This window comes from Protomyctophum bolini (assembly GCF_963924005.1).
Source record: "Protomyctophum bolini genome assembly, chromosome: 23".
Classification (NCBI taxonomy): Eukaryota; Metazoa; Chordata; class Actinopteri; order Myctophiformes; family Myctophidae; genus Protomyctophum; species Protomyctophum bolini.
Genome location: NC_137884.1, coordinates 19,422,316 through 19,437,780, shown reverse-complemented (window position 1 = coordinate 19,437,780; position 15,465 = coordinate 19,422,316). Strand labels below are relative to the sequence as shown.

Here is a 15,465-nt window from a genome sequence, read left to right as displayed (position 1 = left end):
ATAATCCATTCCAGAGACAATGCTGCACTTATTTTGGAACTGCATGCCCATTGCCCACCCAAGTTTTGGAAGGAATTATCTCGAATCTCGGTATATTGCATGGCTGGCTGAGCTGAGGGAAGTAGACTTTAATGCTCTAGTGCTGGGGGGCTGGAGCACCCCCTCCCCCCAGGCAGCACAGCCCCCCCTCGGACAGGAGGGGGGAAATAATAATAAAACAAATTTCTGTTACGCGTTACGCCTAATAATTTAAATATGCTGTATCACAGTATCGGCACCCTAATTGCCTGTGTCAGTTTGCTCATGCATGTGGAGAGGTAAAGTAAAAGACACTTTTCCGCGCGCACCCCATACTAAACGTTCAGCACCTCCTATCTTCCGCGGCTTTATATTGGCAAAATGTGCTGTTTGGCTTCAGTAATAAGACAAATGAAGTAGGCCTATACAAAATAAATTTGATCATTATTCTAGCTAAATTTCATATACCGGTACATAAATCCAAATGTAGTCATTCCAAAGTATTGTATTTGAGATTTAGGCCAAGCAGTACATTAAAACAATTTATAACTAAATAACCCCCCTGGCTCTGATGTTGTATTAAAAACTTTGTTTGTCTTGTTTTGTAGCCTATTGTAATGTATTGTCAATTTGACTGTCATGACTGACAGCTACTGAATGGACCCCTAGATGGCAGCACCACTACACTATGCGATATGAACCAATCGTTCTTTAATGATCATCTGTTAAGATGCTGTTCATCAAACGCCAGGCTCTTTATTTCCTAATGCTGCCCAATATTAAAATTGAGGGTTCCACAGACGCCCAGGATAAGCTACTGTACAACCAGGATTTCACATAATTAGTGCACTGCAGCTAGTGAGCCAGAGGGCTAGAACATAGGTGCGGCACCAGCTGTTGAGAGTCTGACATGCAGAACTCCACAAAAGATATCAAGTAACACTTACTCGGGTCTGACCCTCACCTCTGCGACTGCAAGGTCACTCTATCGCTTCTCTTCCGCCAAGGGTCACGGTTAGTCTCTGTAACGTGAGACTCTTCGGTCAAAGGCGACTGAAGTAGACACAGAACACCCATACAGTTCCGGAACAGCATTTTATTTCACACATGAAATGAATGGTAGACCTCACCCCCAGGGATGATGCAGGTGGGGCCAGAGCATGGTGACAGGGATGGGGTGGGATGGGGGCATTCTTTTGTGAGCAACTTCATTTGAAACAGTAGGGTTTCCGTCCCAGCACAAGATACGTTCATTCATCCACCAAACATCTAATAACATACCAAACAGGTATGGCATTTAACCGTAAGCCTTGTACAAGTGCAGTTTCTTCAAGGCAACCATCAGGTCCCATGGGTGCTGAAGTTGAAAAGGGAGGCATCATGAATGGGGCTGCAAGTTCCTGCAACTATCGATTATTTTCATAGCAATTATTCTATTGATTACCTTTTCAATTAATTTAATAATTGAGGTGTGTTTTACAAAAAATAGAAGATCTACAAGCTGCCAATGTGTCGCATCACAATGCATTGTGAACTTTTAGATCTATTTTCTTTTATCAATTACTGAATCGTTTTTCTTTTTTATAATCGATTAAATCGATGAGTTCGATTAACTGTTGCAGACTCCTAATCCTGAACGGTCAGATGAGTGCGCCCTTGTAAACACAGATAACAGGACATACAGTAGGCGTGTTGGGGTCTCCACAGATTTGTCATAGTTACAACAAGACAATGGTGTTCAGATAAAGCTAATGCCACGATTTAATTTTCAAATACAATCATGTGTGTATGGATGGATGGTTACTAAGTTCACACCACTGTCTCTCTGCCTCACTGTTTGAAGAGGGAGGCAGACAGCCTGACAAAAATAAAACAGTTGTAACAAAAATAGCATTCCACTTCCTTTTAATCTAATCCTTACCCCCTTTCTCTATCTCTCTCTGTGACTATGGTCAGCTGGGTTGAATTGTGTTGGACACACATCAGTACAGCCCACAAATCTCCACTCTGGGCTTGGACTGATATGTCAAATATAATAATTATATTTAGGGATCTGCATGGGCACTAATAACCAATTGGGGAAAAAAAGGGGGGGAAAAGCATCTTACCCATAAAAAGCCAATCATTTGGAAAACACAGGTGCTTGCTTACAATCAAATCTCTTTGCTTCAACACAGATACTGTGTAAAGGGTGTGAACAATATACAGTATGTGGGTGATTAAACAGGTAAACTGTAGACATCCTGAACTTGGGATCTTATCATTGTAACTTGTAAGGTCATATATTATCACTGTAAGGTCATATATTGCTAAGTGGCTCTGATACCTGAGTAGAATCAGCGAGAGAGTGGTAAGAATTGTACAGAGTGCAGGCGATTTGGACGGATGGGTGAAGGAGAACAATTAAATCATTCTCCTGCACAGCAAACTGTTATAGAGGTGTAACAGGTGTTAACCATCAAGAGACTCACACATAAATACTAAGGCCTAAAGCCCAATTTATACTTAGGCGTACTATGCGTCACTGGCACAGGAGGTCTGGTCACCAGAAGGTTCCCGGTTTGATCCCGATCTCGGCTACTATACTGGTTTCATGTCAAAGTGTCCTTGAGCAAGATATTGAGCCGTTAACTGCTCCCTACAAGCAGGTCGGTGCCTTGCATGGTTGCCTCCACCGTCGATTTGTGAATGTGAATGGGTGAATGTAATGCACAATAAAGTGCTTTGGATAAAGTCGCTACAGAAATGCAAATCATTTACCATTTAATTGAAATTGGTTCTTTTCAGCGAGCGGTCATATGACAAAGTTTAAATTAAGCTGAACACACTATTGGGGAGGGCCACTGTTCATTGCTTGGTTAAAGCAGCATTTATTTTAGGTTCTAGTTCTCAGGATTCTGTCTGCTTCTCTCCTCTTCATCCGCCTCCTCTTCATCATCCCCATCGTCACCGAACGTCTGCTCTTCCATGTTGGCGAGGGAGTGCGAGCGAGCCACCACCTGGGCGGCTAGGGAGGAGCTGAAGCTGAGCGCTTCTGAGCCGTGGAGTTCCGTCAGCCTGTCCATCACAGATACGGCGGGGATCCGGAGTTTCAGGAGAGAGTCTAGCCCATTCTGCTCAGCGCCCTGTTCAGAGAGCCCGTCATATTGGTAGAGCTCAGCTCTCCCCTCGCGGTCTGTAAGCAAAGCACCTCCTGCCTCATCGCTCACCTCCTCCAGGCCGCAGCAGAACTCGCTCACCGGCTCCGCGTCGCTCTCCGTCTCTGTCGGGGAGAGGTCAGCCCTCGCCCTTGCTTCGTCCTCTTCCTGGGCGGATTCCAATAGGTGGTTTCCATCCTCGGCGCCTGTTCCTGTCACACCCTCAGAAGCTGGAGTGTCCAATGGTTCAGAGGGAGTCTGAGGGTCTGAACTGTCCTTACCCAAAGGCTTCACAGCAGCTAGAGGGACAGAGGAAGGCGTATGTCAACTTTACGAAGGAGGAGTATTATCACAGTGGATGATACAGTATGAGAGAGAGATGCATTATGGGTCAATGCAGACCTTGGTCGTTGAATAGCAGCTGTTTCCACTTCATCCTCTCCCCCTCGGACGTCCGGAAGCCCAGCACAGCTTTGAGCTCGGACAGGACACGACGAGACTCCTCTCTCTCACGCTTCTGCCGTTCTCGTTCCTCCGGTGACAGCATGTCACACCACGACCCTCGACTTTCACCCTCTGATTCAGAGTCTGACACGTAGGCCTCCAACTCCTGGTTAAACACAAGGGGCAGGCAGGGAGGTCGATTATGACAATGGCCTATCATATGTTACACAGATACAGACACAGACACAGGACGGAACGCTCTCGCTCACCAGCTCCTCAGGCACAAGGTCCTTGTCCAAGATCAAGGGGTATGATGGTGTAGGGGTCGGAACATTGGCCATAGGAGCGGCACAGTGCTCCGCTTCTGTACCTGCAGGACAACATATTTTATATATATATATTTTATTTTTTTTCCCTTACTGAAAGTAGGTCATAGTATATTGTGTCCCTCTATCTTTCTCTCGTCGGTTTCTTGTCCTATATATTCTGAAGGAGCTACTTCCTCCATGACTGGGAATAGTCTCAAGGCAGGAAGAAGGAAGTCTATGCTAAAAATAACCTCACTGTAACCATGGAAACGTACAGACTGGGAGGAGAGGTGGGGGTGGATGGTATGTACAAAAACAAAAATGTATAGTTTTCCGTCTTCATGCATTGTATGTAGAAAGACGTTCCACGTTTAATAATACATGCACACAACATGGCTTGAATGGCCCACTGAAACATCACGGTGCTGCATGGCAGGGTTGTGCGCATGCGCATGCTCGTATTTAGTAGTGGTTCTCAAAGTGGGGTCAAGGGACCCCCAAGCGGTCCCCGAGGAGTTCAAAGACTGTACAAATCACGGGTCCATCTGGTTACATTTGTACAGTCTCCGAGTCAAAATAACGTAGATTGGGGTCCCCGAGATACAATTGGGGGGTCAATGGGGGTCCGTACAATTCAAAGGTTTGAGAACCGCTGCCCACCTGGACAGGAGCTGGCCCTTTTCAGCATGCGGTCCACCTGGCACATGGAATCGTCCCAGCAGCTGGCACTGGCCTGCATGTGCGGCTGAAGGTGGTGCAAACGATTACTCAGCTCCAGATAGCCCTCGCACGTCAGCTCCACTGGCTGCTTGGACACCATCAGCTTCTCCAGGTCATCCTCCAGGATGATCATCCTGGAGGTGGAACAATGTTCATGAGAAATGCATTTTTGTCGTCGTACTTTTCTTTTTTTCCCACATTTATATGGAAGTGCAGTATAGAGTACCGAAGTCCTGACGTCACATGTTCATTCCCTGAAAAGTCGAGGGATCAACGTCTCATAGAAGCATTGTGGTCCAAAAATAAACATAATAAACCGTCTTGGCGATAGTAGTCGGGGAGGTGGCTCTGTATCGTTTACAATTACAATAGTGAGTCACTCAAATGTGATATTCTGTTTCTAGCGAAAATATTACTAATTCGCAGCAGTATTAGCATTTTCTCGCCGTCAGTTGATTCTTCATATGCATGAGTCAAACTGCCAGGATCATTTGTTTATGTTTGGAACACAGTTCTTATTTGACACAATATAAAAACAATCAGACCCATCTGAACTGAGTGGTGCTGTATGTGTATGTCATGACAAATGTGATGAGGTCACCACATTTTGGGACAAGTGGCTATGGCTGTTTTTAGCCCAAGGAGTGTTTTCTGTGCAAAACTAATGCTTGGAATGGATTCAGAATCACGAAAACCCCCTAGGAAAGTTTGACATTTTTGCCTGCCATAGGATGTTAATGGTAGGGTCACAAGAAACCCCTATATAAAAAAAAAACGAACTGCCGGTCAGCAAGTGGTTTCGTGAATGTATGCATATAGACAATATTTCAGGACAATAAAAAAAGACAGACTATATACCACCCGTCCACCTCAGCTGCCGAACTATAGGATGTGTAAGGGCCGATTCATACTCCTATATTTTAGAGCCGAATAAAAGTCGGTTCGGCGCTGTAGAGCCTACAATTTGACGTCATTTGAGGTTCGGGGGGGCGGGTACCGTCCTAAAGTCGGCTCTTCGGTGCTACTGAAAATTTCTGACGAGCCGAAATCATTTCGGCACTACAGCGCCGAAATAGCGGTAAAATAGGAGTATGAATCGGCCCTTAATTAGGTCTGACATTGGGTGCGCGTTGAGAGTGTTAGGGACTCACTCGCTGAGCAAAGCCTTCAGATGCAGCTGCAGGCTACGGATGGACGTGTGCAAGGTGTTGAGCTCTCGGCACTTCTCCCTGGCACCGCCCACCCTGTCGGAGCCCTGAGCGCGCGGCTGGGTCTCGAAGTAGCGGTGGAAGTCGTAGCTACGCTGCACCTCGCTCAGGCAACCGCCCAGGGCATGATGGAGGGGCTCGGTCACCGTGGCGATGGAACTGTACAGTACACCTTGAAGAGGGGCCTCCTCGCAGTCGGCCGCGCCCTCCGACGGCTCCTCCAGGCGATGCGGCGACAGCAACAGGGCCAGTCGACGGAAGCACTCGGAGCTTTGCCCCACCCACAGTTGGAACAGCACCTACAGGAAGGCAAGTGACTGAACCACCACCACCTCTCTGCCGAGCTTTGTTTACATGTCCTGCATTTTCTACACATCGCCGCTGTCGGGCAGAAACCTTGTGTCTCCTCCATGTTTCATCTTTTTAGTTTTTTTTCCATACATCATGCCCGATGTTGTACTTTGTTGTATAACAGTGTTATAGCCGATAACATAGCATTATTTCTAAATTACACCTATAATCACTTGCCCGAGATAGGGGCGCCAGGGTGAAGGTCTGTCTGTGGGTTTTCATATATATTTAACCAATGAAAAGTATTAACAACAGTTTGTGACTATTAAAACTACATTGGATCCATTAAAAAAAACACAGGCTAGTTTATTAATTTATTGAAAAGTAATGGTTTTGGACATACAGGGTTTCCGCCTGACAGCGATGATATCCATGCCTTTTTTACCCCCCATTCAATTTCTAATGGCATTGCCTTTGAAATGCGCTTTTAGCTTGCAAAGCCTCTCCCTCTGTACTCTTCTGTTTTCCTTTAGGTTAATGCCTCAGTGATCCTTACTTTCAGGGCGGGGAGGCTATAGTCATCGGTCAGCTCCTGGGCCTGTTCGTCACCCAGATGCTCCACCCCTAGGCCTAGCCCTAGCTCCTTCAGAGGCACTGCAGACACATAGTTGTACACGTTGTCAATCTCAGAGTTCAGCGGGAATGTGGAGAGGAGTTAAGGACTCATCGCTTTCTGTGACAGGAATGTGTACAAATCTTCACAACACAGAGATTTTCTTTAGCTCATAGAACTATTGCTGTGCTCTCACATATTCAAAACCATATTCAAACGACATTTTACACTTGAAACCCCTCGAGGGTACAGTAAACTTCTACGGTATACATACAGTATACAGTACACTCAGGGGTGGGAAACCCAACGGCTAAGAAGCAAAATGGATAAAATGTTTGTGGCTAATCACTGAGAAAATTATTATCTATTAAACCACTTCAAACCACGTTATACTTTGTCCCATAACAGTGTTGTGCAAAGAAACCTTAAAAATAGCGTGTATGCAAGCTCACAACACACCACATCACATCAGGTTGTGAGCTTGTAGATAGCTTTTTACAATCGATTAAATGAATTGGTTCAATTAACTGTATACACACTGAAGCGCGTTCCACCCATATCTCTCCCTGCCTAGGCCTAGAGTATGTCTGATGCCTTTACATCCAGTCGTGTCTCTCCAGTAAGGTCAAGGTAAAGGATATGCCTTGAGCATGTGACAGGTGGCTCTGCGTGAGGCTCTGAAGGCCGAGCGGAGAGCCCGGTACAGGGCCTTCCTGAGCCCGATCAGCTGCTGACCCCGTGGCACCGCCCCGGGCCCGGCCCTGCTAAAGGAGCTGGCCGCACTCACCCTGTCGAGCAAACTTGACAAGTGAAATGTGATACAACTGTGCAGACGTCCCAGAGAGGCAGAGAAACACACACACAACACCGAACACAACACTAGAGACGAAATACAAGCCATTTGCGGTGTGTGACGCTTTAACATGCAACAGGTGTGCCCGTGCGACTGGCCTGCACTCAAAACTGTTTTATCATGTGAACAGAATTACGTGGGCCCTTTTTAAACTTAACAAGCAGACAAAACAAAATTATATTATAAACGTAATTAATTATTATTATTCAAATTAATTATGTTACGAAAATGCTTTACATATAAACGAACTAAAACATGATGAGTAAAACGCAAATGATAAAAGCACATGGAAGTGAGAGTGGGGGTGTCGCAGGGTGTATTTATTTCCTTGCTTTTGGTTTAAATGTTGTCAACTAACATTTTCAAATTGATTTGGAAATGTTTCTGACAATATATTGGTCAAATAGGTGTCTAGATTAGAACATATCGTATCATGGCCTTCGTTTGGGAACACCATGGACAGTTTTTAAGATGCTTGATTTAGTATTTAGACAGTATTTAGACAGTATTTAGACAGTATTATCAGACAAACCCCATTGTAACGTCAAATTCCAAATTTAACCATGTTACTAATGTAGATTAATCGAAAACTCCCTGTCCTTGGTTCTGGGGACCCATGGGGATCACTTTTTTAACCCATTCTGAACGGGAACCCATTTTGGTGTTAGCATCATGTTATGCCTTAGCTATTGAAAAATAGCAGATCTACAAGCTTGTAGGTCTGCTATTTTTGAAAAATCGAAGAACGACTGACATTTTTAGAATCTGATCTCAGGTCAGAATGGGTTAATCAGACCAGTGTGTGTCCAGTGGAAACCTTGTATGAATCTGATCTCAGGTCAGAATGGGTTAAGAGAAGAAAACAAAAAAAAAAGAATCACATTGAAACGGAGCATATACTACTTACAGGGTGAAGCCCCTAGAGATGACCTCGGTCTCCTGCACCAGACGCAGGGCTTTGCGCGACAGGCCAGTCAGAGCCTTGCTGTTCTGGACCAGCGTCTGGATCTCTGTGGCCCGCGTGTGGACGGTCCTCTGCATGCAGCCCTGTCTCCACAGACCGACACCCCGCAGACCCACCCAGCCCAGCACGGCGATTCCCCAGGGGGGCGCAGCCAGGGACCACAAGCCCTCAGAGGCAGAGCACAGGCCCAGCAACACCGCAGCCAGGCCCACCAGACCAGCCATGTCCCTGGATAAGTATAAAGGACAGAGAAGGGAATGGTTTGTGTCTGATCACTTTATTCAGAGGCAGTGAATTTGGACAGACGCTAGTCTGTCTATAGAGTACAGGCATCACAAACGGGTTAGATTTAACTCACCAGGTGATTTAACTCACCTGGTGAGGATGTTATCCGATAATACAGCAGTGACACCTCATGTGTGAATGTCTGTGTGTATGTGAACGGTGTGTGTCTTTCTCTCTCCGTCCTATGTAGGTATAACTTTCTTAACCACATTAACCCTGGCATCCGCCCTATTTTGAAAAAAAGTTTAAAATGTTTGTGAAATAGCGAGAAGTACAAGCTCATTGTGGTACTTGTAGATCAGCAATTGTTTAGTTAGATGTTGTATGACAAAGCATATGGGTTAAAGTGGATCCGTTCGTACCATAGTGAGGGGTTTGCCAGAAGGCTAGGTCTGGGCAGGGCACTTGGGCGACTGGGAGAGCCAGAGGGTGAGGATCCCAGGGTCAGTAGGCTGGGGTCCAACAACTCTATCAGCTCCACATCCTCCTGCAGCAATACATCCTGGTCCAGGATACACCTCACCGAATACTGACCAAACACACTGTCCTATGAGGAGGGAAGAGGACTTGAACAGTCAAGATGCCTATATGTTCATACAGCAGATAAATCATATACCGTATCTATATATACAGTATATATATATAGAGATAAATCATATGGGGTTGGTTGATTTCATATGAAACAATGTTGCAATTTCATGATACCGATGCTTTTCTGGCACTTGTCAATTCAATAGTAAAACTTACCATCTGCTGCTCCAGCTTAGGAGATGGGGCATCCGGGTGAATCGGGATCCACCGCCACAGGGCATCGGCCAGTCTTCGTAGCCGTCCTCCCTGACAATCACAGAGAGGGACTGGCATTATGGTTATGGTTTATGGTTAAACAAACCAGTTTTCTCCATTTCAAAGCATGTCTCTTAACGTCATGAAAAGAAAGTAGGGAGTTTAAATGAGAAAACATTGTCTAGGAGATGACAATTTCATTTAAGAGCAGTGCTACACAGTTTTGCTCCACAGTTTTCCAGGTTGTCCCAGCAGAGGAGACTCACTGTACTCTAAACATTCCGGACAGACTCTCTAAACACCAACACACAGACCAATCGGGAGCGCTGCTTTTGATAATCCACAGCCATTTAAACGCATTCCGGACATACGTGTAATAAGGCTATTAGAAATGACACAAGTGGTTATACAAAAATATCCCCAAGCAGTCTGTTGTAATCACGAATGGGCCCACTCACTAATCTGCTTAAAGTGTTTCTCCACAAGTATGATAAATCTTGTTTAAAAGGAACTTTAGACTACTATGGCAGCTGCATCATAACATCCTGTTTCTGTCTGCCTCTGTAGTGTGTGTGTGTGTGTGTGTGTGTGTGTGTGTGTGTGTGTGTGTGTGTGTGTGTGTGTGTGTTACAGCCTACAGGAGAGGAGGAGGAGGGAGGCCTATCTTATTGATCCAGACTTGGCAGTCTGCACAATGACCCTTCTCTTAGGGGGGGGTTCATTAGTCAAGACTCTAAAGGCTGCAACCATATTGATTACAGATGGCGGCTACGATGCAGAACTAGCATCAACAAAACAAACAATGACCATCGACATCAACAACAGTTGTTGTTGTCATTCTTCTCTCTAAAATATCAACGTGTCAAAAGCCATCAAACTTATTTATTAGTGCTAATAAATAAGTTTGATGCAGTAAGTTGTCCGTCTCTGTTCCCTGGAGTGTGCAGTCCCTTCCTTGGAAGGTTTTTCTCTTTTTTGATGTCTATGCCTGCTAACTAGACTTGCACCTCCTACGGGTCTTTTTGGATGTGCAGGAGTCCCTTTTTTGTCTCATATATATATATATATATATATATTGTATTTTGCCCTATAGTAACTTCTGTTCTGTTTTGTCCAATAGGATTGGGGAGCAGAGCCTAATCAATGAGTGGCTCGCACCTGGACCCGGGTGTCGACGCCCTATAGCCGTAGCCAGACCTACCGACAGGCGTACCGACAGGCGACAGACGTTTTCTCTGTTGGCCAGCGTCTTTTCCGGGTTTTTAGACAGCTGGTGGATGGAAATTAAGCTCCACCCCCAAGCGTTTCCGGGAATCTAGCCGTCGCGGCATTCAGCCGCGTGGGTGGAGCTTCTTTTCCATCCACCAGCTGTCTAAAAACCCGGAAAAGACACTGGCCGACAGAGAAACGACTACGGCTGTCGGCTCAGGTCTGGAAACGCTGTATAAATGCCTGCTTCCCCAGTCCTTCCTCAGTTCTGTTCTTTTCAGTTTACTTTTTGCACCTCTCCCACCATGCACCCTTTTCAACATTTTGGTTAATACATGCAACACTCACCCACACACACACTTCACTCATACATACACACACACACACACACACACACACACACACACACACACACACACACACTACACTCCTGACTTCCACACCTCATCTGGGTATTTATGATTTATTCCTTGATTGCTTATTTTTGATTAAACTGCGTCTCCCCTGTTTTTTGTTGTGTACCTTGGCACCCCCTGCATAACAGTGAGAGAATGGAAACACCTGGCAAAGATCTTCACAAGTAAAAGTATGTCCGTAAGGGCCCATGTTGTTACGGCCATTATGTGAAAAGATAGATTGAGTGAGAGACCGTAATGCAGCTTGTTATGAATATAATATATACAGTATATCTTCATCACACTCACAGAATATCATGACTACAATATCTGGGGATGGGTGGGCAGGGGGGGGGGGGGGGGGTTGGCGGCAGCAGACAGCATGTATTAAGCAATTCTTACTAGGAATATAAGCAGACCTAAAACGCTGACTGTGGCTCAAATTCTGCACAGTCAAATCGACATAATACTATCAAAGCACTAATACGTGCACACATGCATGCACTCACACACAGCTGCATTTCAGATGGCCCACGTAAATTGTGTTCAACAATAAATGTGAAGATAACCAGTGTTGTCTGTATGGTTGCCTGGAAAACACACACACACACACACACACACACACACACACACACAGTCACACACACACACACACACACACACACACACACACACACACACACACACACACACACACACACACAATCTTGTTTTCAGGAAGTTAGACACAGAGGGACGAACCAAAAGCTTTCCTGTCTCATAGAAATCCCAAATCCTCAAACACTCCTCAGAAAAACAGGCTCACAGAGAGGAAGTATGACACACAGATATGCGGAAAGTTCCTGAACGAAGCCAATGCAACATTATTTCCTGTTGAAGGTGGTTTGTGTATGGTGGCGGTGGTGGGGTACTAGTGAACTCATGATCATCGGGACAATTCCTTGTCTGGATAGAGTTCGTCTGGATAGAGATCATCGGAAATGTCCGCATGGCGTCTGGTGGTGACATCTAAGTTCAATGTAGATGCTGAAACTGCGTGTGAGAACGTTCGCTAGAAAACCTACGCCAAGCCGAACAATCCTGAACCCCAATATGAAAGACTGCAATTAAGTCTTTGCAAGCCTTGTTTAATCAACAGATTGTTTCCACACATTTTCAGCAACAAAGGCTGCTTGCTTGTCACCAGTCTCGAGAGATGAGCAAAGCATTTAGAGACCGGCTTTTGAGTTGAGGACAGAGTCAGATTTGAGTTATTGTTTCACAGCTATAGGTCATTAGTGTTAATTTAACTCTGGCACGTACAAGACCTTTCATCCTTTAACTACAGAGGTGCAGCACACATCCTGAACCAAATTGCACATGCATTGAACAGCTCAAAACCCAAACAGACCTTTTATTTTTCAACTTTTATTGATCCTGTATTTAAGGTTTGTTTGTTTGTTTTGTTTTCCGTTGTTCTTTTTCTTTGGGGTGAAAATTCAATGTATTTATTCTTGTACATTATACTTGTGGGGTTTATTAAGAGAAGCTGTTAATGCCACCACTTATTATTTCTCAGCTCCAGTATTTAAATAATGCTTCTGTGAAAAAACCAATAAACAAAGAAAACAGTATCACCACCACCACAAAATAACCCAGCAGCGTTCTTAATTAAGGTGCATCATGTGAAAGACAGACATGATATGGGTGGAATTGGGTCTGGGGTAGATTCTTTGCTACGGAAGAATTACCGTCCTAAGTTATGTTCTTGGTCAAATGCAATGTCTGCTCAATCTATTGAAACGATCATACTACTTATCGATCATTGTGCGATAGATAAGGAGAAAAGAACATGCGGTTTATCAAATCTACAGCAAAATATCTTAATCTGTGCCATCGCTGCCATCCAGCCACGTGTCCACTGATGGAAGTCACTGTACACTAGTGTGCATTTTTTTTGTACAGATGTGCTGATTCATCAATAACTGATTTAAATACTACTGCTGCGTAATTGGAAGGTCCCTAGAACACCTGGGCTCAAAGAATGGAATGAGGAAATGATTAAAATCACATCATATGAATATATGTTGGGCAGGGTGAATGGGGAAAGTTAAATGAAAGAGCCTTGGGACGAATTTTGGATATATATGAACCTTAAATGATCTCTGTTTTTATTTTGTATTGTTTTGTTTCTTGGACTGGCTGTTTGGGAGTTTTGTAATGTTGCTGCTGCATTGTATTGTAATTGTACTGTACATTCGAATTATAAATACTATCTGTCTTCCGCCTCACACAAGCCCTGAGGCAGCACTGTAAATGAGCGAAAGCTTGGGTATGGCGAGAGGTGGGGTGGGGGACGGGGTGTTATGGAGTGGAACTCACTGAGGTTTTGGGGGGAGCATCCTGATGAGAAGTTTGGTCTTCCTCCTCCTGTGACCCTGATGGACATGCCTCAAAGTCTGTGTGGCCTAGATCGTGCAGGTAGTGGAAAAGAGGAGAGTTCTGCAGAGATGGAGAGACAGAGACGGGAAACGGGAACAATGGTGATTTTTTTTTTTTAACAGATGGACAAGAGAGGGAGGAGAGAGATGGACAGACAGAGATGGAGGACATAAGCAGAAGTGGGGATGATTGTGCCAGATGGATGGAGGGTGTGGCGTGGAGAGAGAAAATGTGGAGATTAGACATCAGAGTGCTGCCAGTCCCACTACAAATGCACACAGGTTCAAAGTATCAGCCGATATCAAATCTCCACTGTCTCTCACATGCTCTCGCTTGTGATGTTCATGTATAACAACTGGCACACAGTCTCAGACACACATTTTGCTAAGACTGTGTTTTCTGCCCTGCTTCTACAACCCGCCATTGCTTCCTTCCTTCCGCCAGGCATCTAATCTAATTACACTTACATTATTTTTTGAGAAAGCAGCTAGTTTGAGACAGCTGCAGCATTTTGTCCATTGAACACATTATAGATTGAACAACAGAGAACGTTCAGTAAGCAAGTAGCTGAGTGTCATACTAAATTATAAATAACCAAATAGAAGAAGCATTACAAGTTGACCGAATGATGTCTGACCGAGATCGATCTTTGCCAGATGGCAGATGCTGAATCTTCGTGGCTGAGAAAACAGCTGTTTGCATCTGGACAGCTGTACAAGTAGTAGTAGTAAGTAGATGGATACCTTATGCATGTCATTGCTGCAGTAAAGCTGATGATTACTCACTTCCATTGTCGGACGAAATCAGACAGCATCTTGTCACCGTTCAGATATTACGTTATTTATTTTTTCCTGACAAAACGACGCAGAGGACCCATTGGTCCCCACCCCACACAGCTCAGCCTCTGATGCTGATGAAACACCCAACAACACAACACGCAGCCACAGCCCACTATAGCCCAGTCAACCTCAATGCCACCAAAGCAACAAAAAAAAGGAACCAGCCACATTTGTGCCACATGTGTGTGTCAGTGTGTATCATCAATACAGACAGTGCAACAAGCCAAACAGAACCGTACGGGAAGGCTATTGTGTCTGCTAAGCTACCTGGGTTTAGCTGCCTCATTCAGCACAGCCACAAGATGTCACAACCAGCAACCAGACAGTGACACTGCTATTAACATGTTATAACAAGTGCACACAATGACAAACATGCTCAAATGAACACCCGTGGTTGTAACACGAACCTCAAATACCACATCTTCATCAAACTCCTCAGTCATTGCTCTGCGCCATCTATACACACTACTGTTCTGGCATTCTGTAGTCGATAGAATAACAAGTTGGAGTCTTGGAGCCGCTGCTGCTAGCTATTGCTAGCTGTGTTTAAACCTACAGGACAGATGCTAATGTTAAACTACAATTCCCACAACCCCCCCAGGAGAAATATGGTGACGAGCAGGGGCGCCCCTAGTGGCCATTGCTGCTCTGCTGCTCCCATCCATAGTCCAATCCATAGACATGCCTTTCTTATATCTATGGCAGTGGTTCCCAAACTTTTTCATGTCAAGGACCCCCAAAATGATACTCATTAGCCTGCGGGCCCCCTATTTGGAAATACATGCCAAGGACCCCCATATGAGAAGATTTGTATGGCTCTAGGGCCCCCGGTTTGACCTGAATTAGGCTACGAGCCCCTATTTAATGGCATGTCTATCTCTGGGACCCCAATACATCAATACATTATGGTAAAATCAAACTTACCGTAATTTAACTCAGAGAGTGTACAAATGGGTCCATTTGGTTACAGACCC

The 15,465-nt window shown here is 44.9% G+C and overlaps 1 protein-coding gene across 2 annotated transcripts; it reads right to left on the bottom strand.

Annotated features, from left to right (window-relative positions):
• Positions 1–1,629: 1,629 nt before the first annotated feature.
• Positions 1,630–15,036, bottom strand: vezt (vezatin, adherens junctions transmembrane protein). 2 transcript variants are annotated; one of them, XM_080757543.1, is made up of 12 exons: positions 14,899–15,036; positions 13,593–13,712; positions 9,589–9,678; positions 9,204–9,388; positions 8,500–8,784; positions 7,382–7,539; positions 6,683–6,831; positions 5,779–6,134; positions 4,568–4,761; positions 3,869–3,969; positions 3,558–3,765; positions 1,630–3,454 (listed from the first exon to the last, which is right to left on the bottom strand). In XM_080757543.1, the coding sequence occupies exons 1-12, from the start codon at positions 14,932–14,934 to the stop codon at positions 2,901–2,903; spliced, it is 2,436 nt and encodes an 811-aa protein (XP_080613669.1). In that variant the 5' UTR covers positions 14,935–15,036; the 3' UTR covers positions 1,630–2,900. The 2 variants fall into 2 exon arrangements, with proteins under 2 accessions (XP_080613669.1, XP_080613670.1); XM_080757544.1 differs by having other exon boundaries at positions 7,382–7,527.
• Between the last annotated feature and the right edge of the window lie 429 nt (positions 15,037–15,465).